Source organism: Aureobasidium namibiae, assembly GCF_000721765.1.
Source record: "Aureobasidium namibiae CBS 147.97 unplaced genomic scaffold scaffold_21, whole genome shotgun sequence".
Lineage (NCBI taxonomy): Eukaryota > Fungi > Ascomycota > Dothideomycetes > Dothideales > Saccotheciaceae > Aureobasidium > Aureobasidium namibiae.
Window position 1 is genome coordinate 322,773 of NW_013581188.1, and position 18,632 is coordinate 341,404.

The 18,632-nt window shown below is 51.8% G+C and overlaps 6 protein-coding genes across 6 annotated transcripts; 4 read left to right on the plus strand and 2 right to left on the minus strand.

The window, feature by feature from the left end:
• Positions 1-1,203: 1,203 nt before the first annotated feature.
• On the plus strand, positions 1,204-2,899 carry M436DRAFT_67398 (uncharacterized protein; the record flags this gene model as incomplete). The annotated part of the gene is made up of 2 exons (XM_013568065.1): positions 1,204-2,433; positions 2,483-2,899. The coding sequence occupies 2 exons, from the start codon at positions 1,204-1,206 to the stop codon at positions 2,897-2,899; spliced, it is 1,647 nt and encodes a 548-aa protein (XP_013423519.1).
• A 721-nt stretch (positions 2,900-3,620) lies between these two features.
• M436DRAFT_85626 (uncharacterized protein) lies at positions 3,621-6,924 on the plus strand (the record flags this gene model as incomplete). Its single annotated transcript, XM_013568107.1, has 2 exons — positions 3,621-6,425; positions 6,481-6,924. The coding sequence occupies 2 exons, from the start codon at positions 3,621-3,623 to the stop codon at positions 6,922-6,924; spliced, it is 3,249 nt and encodes a 1,082-aa protein (XP_013423561.1).
• Positions 6,925-9,195: 2,271 nt separating this feature from the next.
• M436DRAFT_32783 (uncharacterized protein) lies at positions 9,196-9,621 on the plus strand (the record flags this gene model as incomplete). The annotated part of the gene is made up of 1 exon (XM_013567953.1): positions 9,196-9,621. A coding segment is annotated over one exon (426 nt), but the record flags the coding sequence as incomplete, so codon positions are not given.
• A 273-nt stretch (positions 9,622-9,894) lies between these two features.
• Positions 9,895-13,092, minus strand: M436DRAFT_56111 (uncharacterized protein; the record flags this gene model as incomplete). Its single annotated transcript, XM_013567956.1, has 7 exons — positions 9,895-10,050; positions 10,111-12,091; positions 12,177-12,636; positions 12,689-12,785; positions 12,837-12,876; positions 12,927-13,003; positions 13,054-13,092. The coding sequence occupies 7 exons, from the start codon at positions 13,090-13,092 to the stop codon at positions 9,895-9,897; spliced, it is 2,850 nt and encodes a 949-aa protein (XP_013423410.1).
• Positions 13,093-13,784: 692 nt separating this feature from the next.
• M436DRAFT_9774 (uncharacterized protein) lies at positions 13,785-14,390 on the minus strand (the record flags this gene model as incomplete). The annotated part of the gene is made up of 3 exons (XM_013567933.1): positions 13,785-13,863; positions 13,917-14,171; positions 14,248-14,390. Coding segments are annotated over 3 exons (477 nt in total), but the record flags the coding sequence as incomplete, so codon positions are not given.
• Positions 14,391-15,473: 1,083 nt separating this feature from the next.
• Positions 15,474-18,119, plus strand: M436DRAFT_56318 (uncharacterized protein; the record flags this gene model as incomplete). Its single annotated transcript, XM_013567986.1, has 2 exons — positions 15,474-16,797; positions 16,846-18,119. The coding sequence occupies 2 exons, from the start codon at positions 15,474-15,476 to the stop codon at positions 18,117-18,119; spliced, it is 2,598 nt and encodes an 865-aa protein (XP_013423440.1).
• Positions 18,120-18,632: the final 513 nt, after the last annotated feature.

Consider the following 18,632-nt stretch of genomic DNA (forward strand, 5'->3'; position numbering starts at 1 on the left):
CAGCAATCTCCTCTCTCATCATCCTCAATTCTGAAACGCACGCTCAAACATGACATAAGTCATGTGTAGAATTGCGCCGGCGACAAGATCTGGACATTTAGAGACTGACGTAGCAGAGGTCGGAGCGAGTTTGAATGTCTTGAGAGGGGTCGACATGCATCTACAGACTGCGAGCAGACATGGGCTCTGGGTCCGGCTGCTGCAAATACCCAGCTACGGAGTTGCTACCTTTGAAAATGTCTCCTCTGGCATGAGCAGAACATTCGCAGATCCCCCAACGACCCCCAGTGATCGTGACGACATGAAGTGTTTTACGGAGACGATGACACAAACGTTGAGAAGCTGTTCAAGGAGATAAAGGTCGATTCTATCCGAAGAACGCAGGTTCGGCGACGCAAGACAGCATTTTCTTGACAAGAAATCAACAGAGCAAAGGCGACTGTTTACAAAGTCGGCGGTTTGTTGACCGAGCTAAGAGTGATACGCAGCAGCCGTTGAGACATGCAAAGCTTGGTCCGGCTGCTCGGAATGGGGTTTCGTAGAGGACGTGCAAGGGCAACAAGGAGGAAGCAGTCGACTCGAGAGGTGTTGCGCCACTGATGCATGCGTTTTCGATAGATGATTCCCCATGGTCGACGGTGGACATTGCAGGCACGATTAAAGAGATTGCGGGCTTGAACGGTGGCACATAAAGAGACAGAGACTTGACATGTGGACGAAGCAGCAGAAGCAATGGAAAGCTCCTGCGCAGACAAGGCCAAGCTCTGGGCAGGGGACTATGGAAAGTGAGAAATAAAATAGGACGGTCAATATTCCAGACAATCGTGCGGGCTCGTGTTGTTGTGGCGAAGTAGCTCCTCGGGGAGATGAAGATCTGATGGGCCAGGGGAGGTGCGCTTGCGCGGCCACCTATCTTATGTAAGGCGCTTGCCTGTCGCCACGGTGCGCAACATCTACCGGCTAGCGACCCTTCTTGTTTGTCCATCTTCTCCTTGTGCTATCCTGGCTATTATTTCTCTGTCCTGTGACGATTACTTCCTATCGACTTTCGTTCACTCATTGTCCACCACTTTGCAGTCTTACTTAACCGCTCGTTCGAAGCTTTTTTTCCTGCGTCTCGCACCTTCCGCTTCAGCCCCTGATTACCTGTCACAGGCGGCTGCTTGAACCACCACACAGCTAAACAAGCATCTACATTTCACTATGAAGGGTTTCGGTGTTGCTACAGCCATCGCGGCTGCGAGCATGCTCGTCTCCAAGGTCGCTGCCGATGTCGACCCTATTGTCATCAAGGGCTCCAAGTTCTTCTACAAGACCAATGGCACCCAATTCTTCATGCGCGGTGTCGCATACCAAGAGGATGTGTCCAACAGCACCGACTCCTCTTACACCGACCCTCTGGCCGACGCATCCGTCTGCTCGCGCGATATTCCTTACCTCACTGCTCTGCGCACAAACACTATCCGTGTCTACGCCATTGACCCCACCAAGAACCACGACGACTGCATGAATATGCTCGCAGATGCTGGCATCTACGTCGTGTCTGATCTTTCCGCCCCCGATCAGTCCATCAACCGTAACGACCCTGCCTGGAACGACAACCTGTACGAGCGTTACGTCTCGGTCGTCGATGCTCTTGCTCCCTACTCCAACACCCTCGGTTTCTTCGCCGGTAACGAGGTCTCCAACTCCAAGAACACCACCGAGGCCAGCGCCTTCGTCAAGGCTGCTGTCCGTGACACCAAGGCCTACATCAAGAGCAAGAACTACAGACCCATGGGTGTCGGTTACGCTACCTCGGACGACTCGGATATCCGTGTCAACATGGCCGACTACTTCGACTGCAGCTCTGACAGCGCTCTCAACATTGACTTCTGGGGATACAACGTCTACTCTTGGTGCGACCCTTCCACCTACCAGACCTCTGGTTACGCTGCTCGTACTGAAGAGTTCTCGACCTACAACGTTCCCGTCTTCTTCGCCGAGTACGGCTGCAATGCTCACCGTCCTCGTACCTGGGGTGAGGTTGCTGCTCTCTACGGTGATAACATGACCGAAGTCTGGTCTGGTGGTATCGTCTACATGTACTTCGAGACCGAGAACGAGTACGGTCTCGTCTCTGTCACCAACAACCAGGTCAGCACACTTGGAGATTACTCCAACCTCTCCAAGGCCATGGCCACCGTCTCCCCATCGGGCGTCAACAGTGCATCTTACTCCCCCACCAACACCATCGCCTCTTGTCCTGCAACCGGTACCGCCTGGGCCGCCGTTGCCAGTCCTCTACCCCGACCGCCCAACAAGGAACTCTGCCAGTGCATGTTCAACTCTTTGAGCTGCACCGTCAAGGGAAGCGTCGATGCTGAGAACTACGGCGACATGTTCGGCTATGTCTGTGGTGCTGACCCCGGTGCTTGCGCCGGTATCCAACACGTAGGTTATTCAAGTCCTATCCCATAGATCAAAACTGACACCTCTACAGAATGCTACCACTGGCACTTACGGTGCTTACAGCATGTGCAACTCCACCGAGCAGCTTGGTTTCGTCCTTGACCAGTACTACTCTGCCCAACCTTCTGCCCAGCGCGCCAGCGCCTGTGGCTTCAGTGGTTCCGCTACTCTCAAGTCTGGAGTTAAGCCTACTGGTGTCTGCTCTTCCCTCATGGCCCAGGCCGGTGTCTCTGGTAAGGGAACTGTCACTGCCTCTCCCACCACCGGCTCTGGTGCCGGTGCTACTGGTGGATCTGGTTCCGGTGGTTCTAGCAGCAAGGCATCTGGCTCCGGCTCCAAGGGTGCTGCTGCTGCCATGTCTGTTCAGTCCGTCCAGGTCGGTCCTTACACCGTTGGACTTTCTGCTTTCATTGCCATCTTCTCTGGCGCTGCTGCCCTTCTTCTGTAAACGCCTTGACTCTATCATGCATTGCTGGTCTGTGGATTTGATGGTTCAGAATAAACAAAGGCTCCGCCGCAGAACATTGGTGGACATGTTGGATCGGCTATCAATGCGTTTTTCATGTTTCTAGTATCAAAGACGTACGCGTCCCTGTTCTATTTCATACTTCATTCGGTTTCACCTTGATTAGGCGTGCGAATAATACGGCTCCCTCTTCTGACCTTACAAAATCGCCCTCATCACGTGTCAGCAACAGGTCCCATCGCATTGCACCATTTCGTCAACTCCTTACTGATCCGGATCGCTCTATGGATCCATACTAATACTGTGCCACAGGTCTAAGTCTCTTATATCTCCTTTGCCTCACGGCTGGCCACTCATACATAGGCAACTTCCCCATTCATATCCGTTCCAGTCCCACAGGCATGACCTGAATCAGGTAAGTATGCTCTGTGGCATGTGAGTGACGCAGTCTCCAAGCTCTGGTCAGATCAGTATGCAGGGCAGGGATGGTGGTGCATTCCTCATCATCTTGGCCCATCAAACTATAGGTATGTTTTTCATTCCTCGACTTTGCTTGGTCAATCGCGTGCACAATGTCTTGCGCGCGGATCGCTCTCTTCCTTTATCTTAGTCGTTCCTTTCAACTCGTTACCTGGTTGTGGTACCACATTCGCTTCAATATACTTCTTCATCTCGCTGTCCAGCCTCTAGAGGCAGACACAAGATGATTCCCCGTCAATTCCTCTCAATCGCTTCCGCGTTGTCCTTTTTCTCGCAGACGTGTCGTGCTCAGACTATTACTCTCACAACTCACGTCAGTGCCTGTAGCGCAACTTACACATCTGGAACGTCCACTACTGTTATTCAGTCGACTGTGACTGTTCAGCCTACACCATGGACTGATGCAGCCGCCAATGGTGGTGCGCCGTTTGTGATTCGACTGCAGCAAGTCGACGTATCTGGTTATCCGGACCAAGATACTGCTCCGTACTGGCTGACGGCCAACGGAAATACGACTACCAACTCATCGCTTGCAGCAGTCTCCACCATCAACGAAGGCCGACTTGCTACTCTGAACGGCAGTCATGTCGCGACGAACTTCAATGTGGTTGATCAAGCGTTTAGCACTACCGACTATGACCTGCCGATCAACACAACCTTCTCCGTCAACAACAGAATGCTGAACTGGACCAACCCGTTGTTCTCCAACGGCACAGCCCAATTCTACAAGCTACCTCCGGGTCTGCTCGATAATGCTTTGATTCTTGCCAAATTTCTCGGTCCTATGGAAGCACAGAGAAGCTGGAGTCCAGTGATACTCTATGTTGAGCCTTTGGTCAACAATGGCGCTGGGGTCGTATCGTCTTCTACTTCTTCTGGTGCTTCTGGCGCTGCCTTGAGTACTGTGTCTGGTTCTCTGCCAAGTGGTAGAAGCTCTTCAGTCGCCTCGGGCTCGGGCTCGGCAGCTTCATCATCTGCTGCAGCTGTTGGCTCCTCGATTGCATCACAGTTGTCATCTCAGTTATCCTCCGTGTCATCTTCAGCCTCATCGGTCTCCTCGTTGGCCTCGGTTTCTTCCGCACTGGCTTCTGTACTGTCTTCTGGAGTAATGTCTGCTCCCTCCATGATGGAGTCGATGGCATCATCATCATCAGCCGCTTCCATCCTGTCTTCGATTGCTGCTGGCGTCTCCTCTCCTCTTGCAGGAGCATCTAGCTCTGCCGCTGGTAGTTATAGTTCCATCAGCACCAGTTTGGCATCAGTTAGTGGAATTGGCCCTGTCATTGTCCCCAGTTCGAGCACATCGAGTGCTGCCGCTTCCACGAGCAGTGTACCTCCTCAGACGACGTATTCGTGCCCTGTCAACAACAATGAGATGGTCGAGTCCAACATGGGTGGCATGTACCAACTGGGTTGTAACGAGGGTCTGTCTGGAGCGGATACCCAACGCGCTGGGTCCGCGACTAATCTCAATGACTGTATGACAACCTGCGACCAGACCGATGGATGCACAGCATGGACGTTCGACGGCACTAACAACTGTTACATATCAACCGGAACCTCTTCCTCTGGTATCACCTTTCAACCTTCTTCTACCCAAGGTACAGTTTCTGGTATCAGAAACGTACCAGCTCGCCCTGGTGGCGTTGCAAATGCCTCATCAAGTTCCTTGTCAAGCGCCTCGATGGTTCCCTCTGCTCTTTTATCCACGTCCTCGGGTACTCCTGTGGTGTCCTCTGCCATTTCGTCTGCGGTTCAGTCTGTTTCCTCCGCTAGCCAACTTTCATCCTCGGCTCCGAATGCGGCATACTCACCGTCAGTTGCCGGAACTTCCTCATCCGCGGCGCCAGTCCTGTCTTCTGCAGGTTCTAGCTCGTCGTCTCTTGTAGCTTCAAGCAGAACTCCTATTGGATCGTTGAGCACTTCATCCGCCGCTGGCTCTACTACCGCACCACCTGTGTTTTCCACTCAGCCCGTGTCGGCTGCGACATCCGCCAACTCCATCTCATCTGCCCCATCCGCTGTCGTATCGCAGACCACATACTCGTGTCCATCAGTCGACAATCAAACGGTTGCTGACGGCAATGGTGCTACCTACCAAATCAAGTGTGGCTCAGACACAACTCTAGGTGGAACTTTGAGTGGCGCTTCTCCAGACTTCAATGGCTGTATGACCCAGTGCGATGCTGTTTACGGTTGCGGTGGTTGGGTCTATACTGGAAGTTGCTACCTTAAGATGCCTGGCTCCAACGGAGGACTCACTTTCCAGCCTGCTGCTGATGCGAACTACGTTGCTGGTATCAGAAACGGACTAGCTTATGGCAGTGGTCCATCTACCACGACCTCGACAGTTACCGCCACACCCACCGGCGGTCCTCCTACATGTCCATCTATGAACGGTACGACCATCACGGATGACAGAGGTGCGGTTTATTCTATCCTCTGCGCTCGTGACGGCCAGGGGTTCCTCATTACTACGACACAGGTCAACGGGAATGGCATCAACGGGTGTTTTGCTGCTTGTGACAGTACTCCTGGTTGTGAAGCCTTTACTTTTTCAGGTGATAGCACAATGACTGGAGGAACATGTTACCTCAAGGAGGAAGCTGGCGATCAGAGTGATACTTCAATCGCAGACACCATCGCTCAGGCAATTCTTGTCTCTGCTGCCACTATTTCCGCATCCGCTTCTTCGTCTACTTCTGTCACCGCTGCCTTCTCTTCTGCACCTACTGCCTCGAGCAGCGCTGGTGCCGGATCTGGAACGTCGACTGGGGGTGGTAGCGCCGCCTCATCTTCAGCTGCATGTTCTCCCCCTCCTCTTCCCTCTAGTGCCGGCAGCCCTACAGTCGTCAATCCCGATGGCTCGACATCCACTTACAACGGTCTTCTTGCCAGCCCGACTCGTTGCGATTTTGGAGATCCGATAGACACCGAAGAGGATGACTCGTATTGTGAGATCGACCTCCCCTTCAACATGCAAATCTATGGAGGATCCTCAACTCAAACTTTCGCATCTACCAATGGCGTACGTGATTTTCTGACATACCCTGTTCTCAAGACTTGCTGACTTTTGACTTTAGCTACTTACTCTAATCGACGGAACCGTTAGCTATGATAATGGACCTGGCCTCCCTAATCCATACATTCCTTTGTATGCCGCAGCACCCTTTTTCGACGACCTGATCAAGATGGCCAACAACCTCGATCAGGGTATCTTCTACGAGACCACATCCACCACCGTGACTTACGAGTATCGTCTTGGTCGTGGTGGCACTTACGAGTCTTACCACTTCACAGTCAGCTACGACAGTACCAACCCTGGTGTCTTTGTCTATAGATACTACGAAGTCGGTCAGGATCAAGGATCGGCTTCCGCCAACATCGGTATCCAAGGATCGACTGATGGAAGCACGCAAATTGCAGTCAACTTCTCCAACCAGCGTGCTGGTGCGGTTGTGGTGAACTCGACGTTGACTTGCGACACTGCCACCACACCGGCCACTTGTGTCCTTCTTTGTGCTTAGGGTGTTCCTGAGAGTAAAACTTGAATGGAGGTCAGTGAACATCATGGTGGATAGTTTGGCAAGGGAAAGGAAGAGAGGTTGGGCATAGCCAGGATGTGTGTGTGTGTGTGTGTGCGTTTCTCCTTTCCCAGATCTCTTGTTCTTCTGCTTCTTTCTATCAACTTGCAACCATAAGTATTAGTCATGTATTCTCAAATCGAATCGAATGATCATTCATGAGCAAGTCTCAGTGCGCTCTTTCTTTCGGCCACTTGAGGATATGCCAAGACATTTTCGAGCGTCCGCGCACTGACAGGGTCGGACCTCAAGCATACAATATTGCAACCTCGACAGCTAATGATCAATATTCTAGTCCAAGTCCATCGTTTTATGCGGCTACGGCTATATGAGCAATCGAGTAATGGTATTGCGGTGCTATATGTGTAGCTTAGTAGCGAATTAATGCTTCGGTAGCGACTTATACTCGATTTTCGACATTGAGTATCGTTTTTCGAAACAGGCCCTGACAAAACGTACAGTATCACGTTGTCGTTCATTATAAACAAGAAGATGCTATAAAATATCGAGTCAACCCAGCATACACCGAAGTGTCGATACACGACGGCGTTGGTCAGCCTATATAGTCCTCACAATACATAAAGAAAGACGATCGAGTCATGTTTGGCCACGATGCGGTAACAGAGGGCATAAGGTCAGGGTGACACACTGTAACCAAAGGCCTTCGGTCGCGCAGAATCTGACAATCAGCCGGAGCTCGGGTCAAAGCACTCCGCGAGATTCCCAGCCACCTCATCTCTTCTCCCAACACGTCCGTCCTCAATTCTTCCACCGAACGTCGAATCCTGAGGCGCAGTGCGATGAATGACAAAACTCTACCATGACAGGCAAACATAGCACGTCCTCTACCTCATCTCATTCGTCCAAATACACCGGTCGATCCTCCGAGAAGCCTTTGCACTACACTAGAGCACCTCCCCTGATCCATATAGAAAAGCCACCTGTTCGGTCTCGGTTGACTACCAAGCCATCTGGTTTATCGTCAACCAGAGTTCCTCCAAAATCACCAATGGATTCGGCTTCATTCGGATGTCGAGTAAGCATCTAAGACAATCAATAGAGCTTGGAGTCAAGCCACACAACGGCCTGGTCCTTTTGCTCTGTGCACTGTCACAACGGTTCGATCACATCCCTGTTTTCGGATCTTGCTGACGACCGTGAGGATGTAGATGGCTTCTTGGTATGTGGCTTGGACTATTGTGTCGGCCGGAAGACCTGCTCGGTTTTTGGCATACTTCGAGATGTTTGAGCTCAAAGGTCTGTGAGGCCCTTCTCGCCTGCAAGTAAGGGTCTTGCTGTTGAGCCTCACCTCAAGATTACACAGAGGACCATTTTACGCACTGCTTTGATGGTCTTGTATTGTTGTTGATCTGTATGTTGATGACGGATGACTCTGACGACACAGCAACAGATACGCAATGCGAAACTCAAACATAAAAAAAGATTATGATCAAGCATCTTTTCATGAATCGACCAGGTAAGCGTTCTAGAAGAATTCCGACAACCACCCCGCCGATCTTTCGGCCGGTAGACGAACTAGAGCGTTGACAATGTGAGACCCGATCCATCTACCACGAGGGTCGAGATCTTCACGAAGTTCGGTATAACAGATCCTGCTGTGGTGGTTCGAGTATATATGTGCCGTTGATGTACCTTCTGTTCTGTTCTATCATCAAGCAACTTAACATTCATTCGCTCTATCAATCACACTCTCTTTCCAAAAGCTCAAGGCTTCAGTCACTCTCTATACCAAATCATCACTGACCTCTCTACCAACTACCACCACACTCTCTTCCAACAACAACTACACGATACAAACTTGCCACATTACACACAATGCGTTTCCAACTCTTCGCCCTGCCTGTCCTGGCAGCCATCGCAGAAGCCGCAGCCATCTCCAGCAAACCCAGCAGCGTCTGCACAACCTGTCCCGTCACCATCCAAAACACCGATGCAGCCATTGCTTCCATCCTCTCCCAAATGTCTGCACAAAGCCCCAAGGCTGTGCTGACCACCACCTCCATTACCGGCTCTCCTGTCGCTGCCACTGCAGTTGCCAAGATGAGCACTTCCACTGCTGCTTCCTCATCAGTGAGACCCACTGCTTCTTCCACTGCAAAGGCCACCAGCACAAGCAGCAAGAAGCGCCAACGTCGTGCTGCAAGCACAGCCTCTTCCTCCGTTGCTGCCTCCGCAACCTCAAACACAGCACAATGTTCCCCAATGCCCAACTTCGGCTACACCTACACACCCACCAACCCCGCCCCCTCCGCCTTCCTCAAAGACTCCACTCTCCGCTCCCAATACATGTCCGCCTCCGTGCCCGCCAACTACACCTGGCGCTTCGCAGGCTTCTACGCTTCAGTCTCTCAAGCCGGCTACCTCTTCTACACTGAACTTTCCTCCTACAACCCTGCTCAATGCGCTGCAATCTGCGATGCAAATGCAAACTGCAAGGGCTTCAACATTTACTTTGAGAGAACTCCCAAGCTGGTGCCTGCAGAGGGCTGTATGAGTCCTGCTCCGCAGGTGGATGTCAAGTGTGCTTTTTACTCGACTGTGGTGTCGGAGGCCAATGCTGTTAATGTGGGTAGTTGGAGGGCTGGGTTCAATGTTGTTATTACGGGCGGAAATGGCTATTCCAAGATGTAAAAGAGGGGAATAGGTGGCGAGGATGATTTTTGCGCTTTGTTTGAATACCCTGTCTTTTGTAGGTCTCTTAGTCTTTTGCATGATTGAATGAATTTATCTTCCTCTCTTCTACATCACTCCAGACTCTCTAACATATGCTCTTGATTGACTTGTTGAGATAATAAAACGCACAGAAAACGAACTTCTAGAATGCTACAATAATTTTTTCTGAAACGAAAAAAGCGTTTTTGTATCTCGGCTGATGCTTGAGACGCAAGATGCTCAAGCATAATATCTAGGCTCATCAAAGACGTGGTATCTGTGACCTCTGACACCCTCGCCCCTGAACAAAGCAGGGAAGCGCAGGCCCTCAGGTACTTGATCCTCAGAGATTTGCTCATTACCGCCTTCAGGCTGGCCAACGACGAACTTGCCGACCTGTGAATCACAGTTAGTATATATCTTAGAGATGTCAAGAAGGGCAAAGACAAATCTTACCTGGAGTTCAGTATCAGTAATGGTACCTCTGGAAACTCTGGCATATCCAGATCTTCTCAAGCCCTTGTACAAAATGTACTCGCACCATCTGTCCCAATCATCGCTGGGGTCAATATCTTTCATGCCACTGCGCTCAGAAACATAGGTGTTGTAATTGCCCTGGCCAGTCTTGGTAACAAGGTAGGAGAGCAGGATAGAAGGACGAGGGGTCGAACCCATAAGATCAGCCAGATACTCAGACTGCAGGCGTCTGTCCTCGGGATCTTCTTCTTGTCCAGAGTGGAAGACAAAGACATCGATCATCTCGCCGTAGGCGTCGAGAGTAGCGTGAATAGCAGGGGCAAGCTCACCAACGGGCGAAGGAAGCAAGTGATGAGTGGAGTTTACGATCGGGAACTTGGAGAGCAGAGCGCAGCCCCAGGTGTGCTTGTTGGGGCCCGGACCGTAATCTACATACATACCAAGCTCCTCAGCGAGGTATTGAGTGGAATCGCGGTTACCCATGATGATACGCTGGGTATCTGATTCGAGCAAGCCCAAGACATCGAGCTCCATCTCTTTGACAAGAGCTCCAATACGACGCTCCGATGTCCACATGGGGTTGTCAAGACCGAAGTGCGTTGTCCAGATACCAGCTGTAACACTCTTCTCCGGTGCGTGATAGGGAGTGTAATCGTAGGTAGGGAAGCGAAGGTACGAGATAGAGGCACCGAGAAGCTGAAGGCCAATTAGAATGTAGATATAGTGGGAACGTTGCTTGCGAGCGTATGGGTTGGCAGGGGCAGACTTGGAGCGCTTAGTCTCGGAAGCGGTAACAGAAAAGACTCCGCAGCCGATGAAAAGCATCATGGCTGTCATGACCCAGTCGGTATGCTCGCGCATAAGAGGACCACCGGGTACGAAAGCGTATGCAACGACCCAGACGTGAGCGAGCACCAAAATGTTGTAGAACATGAAGCCAAGGAAGAAGGTGCGACCGGGTGGGTAGCGGGCAGCGTTGCCGATCAAGGCAGGAGCAGCAGCCATCAGGTAAGTTGCAAGAGCCAAACCACCGTAGAAGCCTGACCAGTGGGAGAAGGCAGTGAGGAAAGCAGCACCAAGGGAACCAATGCCATAGAAAGTCCAGCTGCGGGCAAAGGTAGGGTAGTAAAGCCCAATGAGCAGACCGAGGCCCATGGCAAGGAAGGTGTAGTTACCGTGGGGTACAGCGATGGGACCACGGATAGGGAAACCTTCCCAAACCCACGATATCATGGTACTTGAATCTGAAAGAAGAGAGTGCATTCCGAACATCAGACCGGCGAAACCAAGAGCAGCAGGGAAAGAGGAACCGGTGACAGCCTTGTAGCCAGGCACATCACCACGAGGGTCAAGCGGCTTACGAGTGACTCTCAGGATGGCGACAATGGCAAGGATGAGGCCAGTGTAGTTCCAGCCACCGTTCTCGGCATGAACAGCAGGCCAGATTGGATTATTGGTTTGGCAAGCATACTTTGCAACACTCGAAGTAAGCAGACCAAGGGAAAAGGCCGAGATGCGAGCTTCAAGACGTGCAGGCTGAGCACGCTCCGACCACCAGGTAGCAGACCATGCGAGGGCAGACATTGAGATGGAGAATCCAACAGCGAACAGACGGTACTCGGGCTTAGGGATCAAGAATGCCACGAGACCTGAGAGCGAGAGGAAGTGGACAACGCGGATGTTGTGGACAACGAGTCTGCGGAACGAAGTAATGCCCAGTAAGAAGGGAGAGATGGGGGCCATGACGAAGGCTTCATAGCCAGAGATACCCATGTGCCAGAGAGGGAAGTACCAAATCAACAAGCCCAAGCCAGTCAAAACGGACCAGAAGGTGAAGCCAAGATAGACATCCGCCAAGGCATCGAACATGTCGCCCTTGGAGTAGGTAGTAGCAAAGATCTGGCCAACGGGCTTGTCCTTCTCAGTCTCGGCAAGCTTGTCGGCGACTCTTTGGTTGGAGCTGTTCGAGGACTTGGTTAGCGACTCCATACTGGGCAAGCCTTGTGGTTGCAGCATACCACTATTTGGGAAGCCAGTTGACATACCCTTTGCTGGTTCCCTTGGTGTCCTTGACGACCAGCTCGAGGCTGCTGAAGTCGAGTGCAGTGACAGCGTCGAAGGCGACATCGAGGAGGACGAGGGCCCACTCGAAGAAAGCATATATGGTGTATGCGCCGGGCACCTTGTGGACCTTGTGCTGGATGAAGAAGTAGACCAGAGGCACAAGGGTGGCGAAGAAGGCTCCACCGAAGACCTTGCGGTAGTAGATGGCCTTGGGGTTGTTGGGGCTCAAGGCAATGCAGCCAATGGTCCAGGGTAGAGTTGCGACCAGGTACGAGATCATGAAGATGTCGTGCCAGTCATGGTCGTCGGTCGACGTGACATAGGTCCAGCCTCCGCAGGTAAAGGTTCTGAAGATACCAACACCCAGAATGAACTTGGGGAGAGTCTGGTTGGGTCTCGATGTCAAGATGTACCACAATGCGACGAGCAGGAAACGAGGACCTGGACAATTGTTCAGACAAGGCTCTTTCTACCAATCGAGGCTTCTACTCACCAGACGTGACTGCGATGAAGAGTTGGAAGACGGAGCGTTCGGGGTATCGGTCGCCAATCGTCGCAGAGACCGAGGGGAACCACTCGATAGGGTAGCCCTGTGCAATTGTCAGCGAGGGTGATGCCGAGGACTTGACGGCAAGACGTACGAAATGCTCATTTTGCACAATCTTCTCGTAGTGGAGGCCACTGGACTTGTCAGCGAGCCGGTCAGGATATGCAAGAGAAATCACACTCACATTCCAACAATCAGAGCTCCCAGAAAAGCAGCATAAGCCACTATGGTATGCAACCAGGAAATGTATTGCCCAGGAATCTGTCATGGGTTAGTGATTGGAAGTTGTCACAATCGCCACATCTTCTTACCACAGCGACAATGTCGCCATCTTTGTGCTTCGGAGCCATGTCTTGTATCTCGACAAGACAAAAAGGACAGACGACTTTCAACCTTCAACAGCTCCGTCCCCTGAGCTCAAGACTCGGACGCGCTGCTATCCGACGCCTACCACGGCAGAATGACCACGACTTGGCAAGGCGGTGAGCTGCAAAGCTTCCTACGCCTCGGCTCAAAGCTTTTTCTTTCTCTTCCACCAACGCGCTTCTCCAGCATGCTCATCTTGCGACTCTCGACAGCACGCCTGTGTGTGTTTTGCAGGAAGCTGTCGAGTAGCATGCTTGATAGTCGACACTGATCTGTGACCACTGTCGTCACTCTTCCACCTCGTGGTATGCCTCCTCTTTTTCTTCTCACCTCCAACACGCATTTCCATGATGAAACCCATACCACATTCGCAGTTTTCACGCTAGCCGTCGCCTAGAACCTATCTTAGACGGTCGTTGAGCGCAACATCTTCCTTGGATGTCTGATTGAAATCCCACATATACACCCTGCAGCTTTTCATACCGCTCTTTGCCAACATTGCTGACATGTCGCGTATAGTTACTCAGGCTAAACGTCTATTGCACATGTCACTGTACTCCATGAACCCATCTTGATCTATCACAACATGCATCTTGCTGCATCTCGCGTGATTTATAACTGCTATGATATACGTTGTAACGATACAATGATACTTCTTCACTCAGTAATCAGGTTTTCCACCGCCTCTTCTTGAACTCTTCTTATCGCTGTGCTTCTTCTTCATCTTGAGCCTGCCCTCATTTTCTGCTTTTTGTCTGCCACACCTGTAAGCAGGTGCTAGTCTTTGTGTCGTGAGACAAGTACTTACAATTTCTTCACGCGCTCCATCTGCTCAGCACTAGTCTCGCCAGGCACCACCTCACGTCCAGCCTGTACAATCATCTCGTTCAGCTTGACGAAGCAGCGATGCACATTCTCGTTCTGTTTCCTGCTGTCATCGGCCTGTATCACCAAGTCATCTTTGGCGCTATACCGAGACTTGGCTACCGCAGGTCGAAGAACAGCAGGTAGCATGGGCAGCAGCGCCGATAGCGGCAGTCGCAAAGTAGCCTTTGAATTTACTCTACACGTACTGTCTCAGCATCTATCTATCAAAGCTCCAACCTCTTGTGTTGGTCGCTGGTGGGGTGCATATATACTTGTTCACATTCTGACCGCCAGGCCCAGAGGATCTACTGAACGAGACGTCGCAAATGTTTCGCGGTATGGTCTCGGCATCGAAACTTGCCAACCAGCGCCTCGCCACGTCTAGCTCGTCGTCGCTGCCACCATGCTCACCGCTGCCGGCTCCCGTTTTTGGCTTGGAAGCCAATACACGCGTCGACGTGCAGAACGAGGTTGGTGGTGTCCGCGTGACGGAGAATCTCGACTGTGGACGCAGAATGGCGATGGACCGGAACATTATGGCGCGCGAGTCGAAAGTATGGTAGAATGTCGAAAAGGGGTTGTGGCAAGGCGGTATCGGGTAAGTTAGGATCACGGATCACTTTCTGAGTATCTGTTACGAAAAGTTGCTTTTGGTCGAATCTTTGATGCGTTGTCCAAAACCGAAGTAAGGCGCTGCGGGAGATGGTCGCTTTCGGTCGCACTTGCTTGTTCAAGATTAGGCTTGGGAATACAGGGATTATTGTACACTCTCAGACGCAGGTTCTCAACGCCTATATTGACGTGTCCCTCTTTGCGGCTGAGAATTTCCCTGACTTCTAGAAACATGGAAACATATTGGCATGGGAAAGCTCACGCCTCTGGCCGAAGTATGCCCAAGTGCCGAGAGTGTGGTCTGTCCTGAGCTACGACCAAAACGCTGCACTTGAATGCTGAATATTCCATCGCCTCACGCTAGATACTGAACGACAACGCACATGAAGGGGGAGCAGTGGTCGTCGGGTTTAGCATTATCCATTAGCTCGAGCAGATGCGATCCCAACATGATTCGATGATCCGGTGACGCTTAGATGGCTCGTGCTCATGCATACAATGGCGCGTTCTTGGGAGGGGGATGGCTTTGAGTCTTTGCCCTTCGTTTTTGCGCTCTAATCTCTCGTGTGCAGACACTCGTTTTCCACGGCCGCTTTGTGAACAAGTTGCCAGCAGCTGCTTAGAGAGCACAATCTCATAGCACGTCCTCTGATCATTTCGGTGCGGGGAAAGCACAAGCTAGCGCGACTACTGCAAGCTGAAGTGAATTTCAAGCCTCGACTTTCACGTTTTCTTTCTGTTGGTCATACAGCCATCATCTCGACGCTCTTCCCATCATCGTCGCGTTGTCCTTTTCGTTCCTGCCCTTCTCCTCAACTCGGACCACTCCACTTGTCGCTGCTGTTGCCCGAATCTAGCATGTTGGCGCATAGCGCACCTCGCCTACATGACATCTGAAGAAGCACCCGAGTATACGAGCGAGCTCAACATCCTGAGCCCAGTGTCTCCCAAGCCTGTCCATTTCCCAGTGCCCTCTAACATCCCCGTTCTTGAGAACCAAATCGACCCCGTCTTTAACCAGACTGGAACACACATGGTCGAGCCTCCCTCCCAACAACTTCCGCCTCCAATGTACCTCGACCACCAAGCTGGCACACACAATCAGGACCTCCATCAACAGCAACAGCATGCCCAGCACTCCCAGTCTTATTCTAACCATCCTGAAGCCTACATGACTCAACAGACAGGTCAAGTCGGACTGGGTCAGACCCAAGCTCCATCCCAAGCGCAGAATCAGGGCCATCAAGCTTATCATCAGGCGCAAGAGCAAGCATCATCGATTGGAACGGATAGTCAGACCAATCAAGTTCCTCCTGTCGTTCATTATGACGAGAAGTACTCTTATCAGCCTGCTGCCTCTGGCGCTGTGGCCTCTTCTGACGCCCCTGCCACTGCATCTGTGCCATCTGACCTTCCTTATCCTTCTACTGCTGCCCATCATCTCCCTGCCTTGTCAACCCAGTCCAACAACGAAGCCTCGTTCCACAGCAACTCCTTCCAAGCTCAAACCCACGCCAACTCGTCGGCCGCCAACGCTGGCGCCTCGGAGCTCCCTCCAGGTGTTGAAGCCAATAGTCTGCAGAGCCTGCTCAACAACTTGTCACATGCCAGCCATAGCCAGGCTCAATCCACTTCTCCCTCCTCCCAGGTCGCCCAGACTCCATCTAACGCTGCAAACCCAGCGAACACTGCCCAACAAGACCACGCCTACCCGACCTACACGAACAACATTCAAGCTCAACAAGCACAACAATCGCAGCAACAGCCACAACAAACGAACGGAGGGCACACAAGCAACCCTGTAGGAGCCAACGGTCTACCACCCCCACCCGTAGCCTCATTCCAGCAAAGCGTCAAGCTCGAAAGTCAGCGCGAGAGAAAGCAAGCAGCAGGAGAAGCACTAGACGAGGATGATCAACCATGGACACCCGAAACACAGCTCCGCTATGACAACTTTCTGACCGAGGAAAGAAAGTACGTGACCGAGGGCAACTGGGAACAATTTCCATACGGATCGAGGCTGTTCGTGGGCAATCTTTCTAGTGAAAGGGTGACGAAGCGCGACATTTTCCACGTTTTCCACAAGTATGGCGACTTGGCTCAGATCTCGATCAAGCAGGCGTATGGCTTCGTGCAGTTTCTGGAATCTAGCGGATGCTCCAAAGCCATCAATGCCGAGCAAGGAAAGACAATTCGCGGCAAGAAAATCCGTAAGTCTGAGTTCATCCACGATGAGTAGTCCGTACTGACAAATCAAGACCTCGAGGTCAGCAAGCCTCAGAAGAATCGCAATCCCGATCCACGCGCCCCTCGTCGTTCTCGATCGCCCGATACTGGCCGAGCTGGTAGCTCATCAGTAGTCCCAGATCGCTACGCAGGCGACAGAAGAACAGAAAGAGACCGAGATAGAGACAGAAACAGAGACAGGAGATCTCGCGACTACCGTCCTGGGAGATCTCCTTCGCCGCGCTCCCCCAGATCTCCTAGGTCGTACCGCGGTCGCGACCGAAGTAGGGACAGATACGACGCTCGATACAGGAGCAGATCCAGGACGCCGCCTTATGGCAGTCGTAACGCTCGTTTCCGCAGCCCTAGTCCAAGACTCTCGAGACGCAATAGCGACGACGATCTGCCTCTGCCGCGAAGAGCTCCACGCGACGTTCCAGACGTTCAGATTATTGTTCTGGACGACCTCGATCGCAACTTTATCGCCTGGCTGGAACACTCCTTCACCCTTCAGGGCATCCGTGTTGATGTTCTGCTTCTCTCTCCTCGCTTGTCTGAAGCTGCCGTCGTTCGTCGTCAGATTCTTGAGGGCGTTCTCGCCGTCTCGCGCATCACTCGTATCAACCAACAAACGGCAAAGATACCCCTACAAATCTTTGATCGTCGAGCTGGAATTGAGAACGTTCGCTTCGATGAGTACGACAACCTTGACCCTACCATCGCTGCTCAGCTGGTTTTGCGCGCAAAAGCTGCTCCTGCCTATGCACCACCACAGCCTGTACCTGCTCCAGTGCAGTATGGTTATGGCGCAGGCGTGACTGCTCCCGCTCCCAACCTGTCCAACCTGATTACCTCACTTGATCCCACTGGTTTGCAAAAGCTGCTTGGTGTCATGCAGCCTCCTGGTATCCCAACTGGACCGCACCCTGGCCTCCCTGCTACAGCTTTGACACCAGATCTGGCCAAACTACTTGGCAATGCCGCCGCAGTACGCCCACCACCACCTCCATTGCCTTCACCGGGCATTCATACGCCTGGCGTACAGTCCCCACCTACCTACGCTCAATTGCCTCACCCTCATCAGGACCCACTTGCTGCGTTGAGGAACAATCCCGCTCTGGCCAGTCTGCTCGCCCAACAGCAGCAGCAGCAACAGTCGCCTCAGAATATTCGCATTCCTCATCTTGGTGTTCAGACGCCTGATCTTCGCTCTCCCATCCAGCCCCAGCGACAACACGGTCTACCCAGTCCTGGACAACCTGATATGGCAGACATTCTTGCTAAGCTAGGATCCTACAGGCGATAGGTCCATTTTCGAGACTATCACAACATATATCAACACTTCGCTATATCTTCCTTGTATCTTTCGCAGGCGCATACACATAGCGACTGTTTCTTGTTTGAATTTATCGTTTAGGGTGTTCTGGGAGGCATGGAAATTCTGCATCATCCGAATTCGTCTTTGGCTCATGGGGTCCTTTTTGATCTTTTTCGGAACGGTTGCATACTCTCGGTCTCTCTTTGTTTGTTCAATAGCATGGTGTATGGGTTGTTTGATTTCTTCATGGGCGGGCGCTTGTTTTTTCTATGGAGTTTTTGCTATTGGGAGTTTGGGCGTCAGAATGTTTCTAGGGATAAGGTTTTCTGCTTCAGACCAAGAGAAGAAGAGCGAAAAGAATCAATCTGCAATAGGTATGAGTAAACAATACAAAAGTCAATAAACTATAAAGTGTAATGATTGCGTGTATCGTTTTGTGACTCTACTGCTCTAGTCGATTCATCACACTTGCCATCTATCTTCCAGCTTTGATCGCCATGG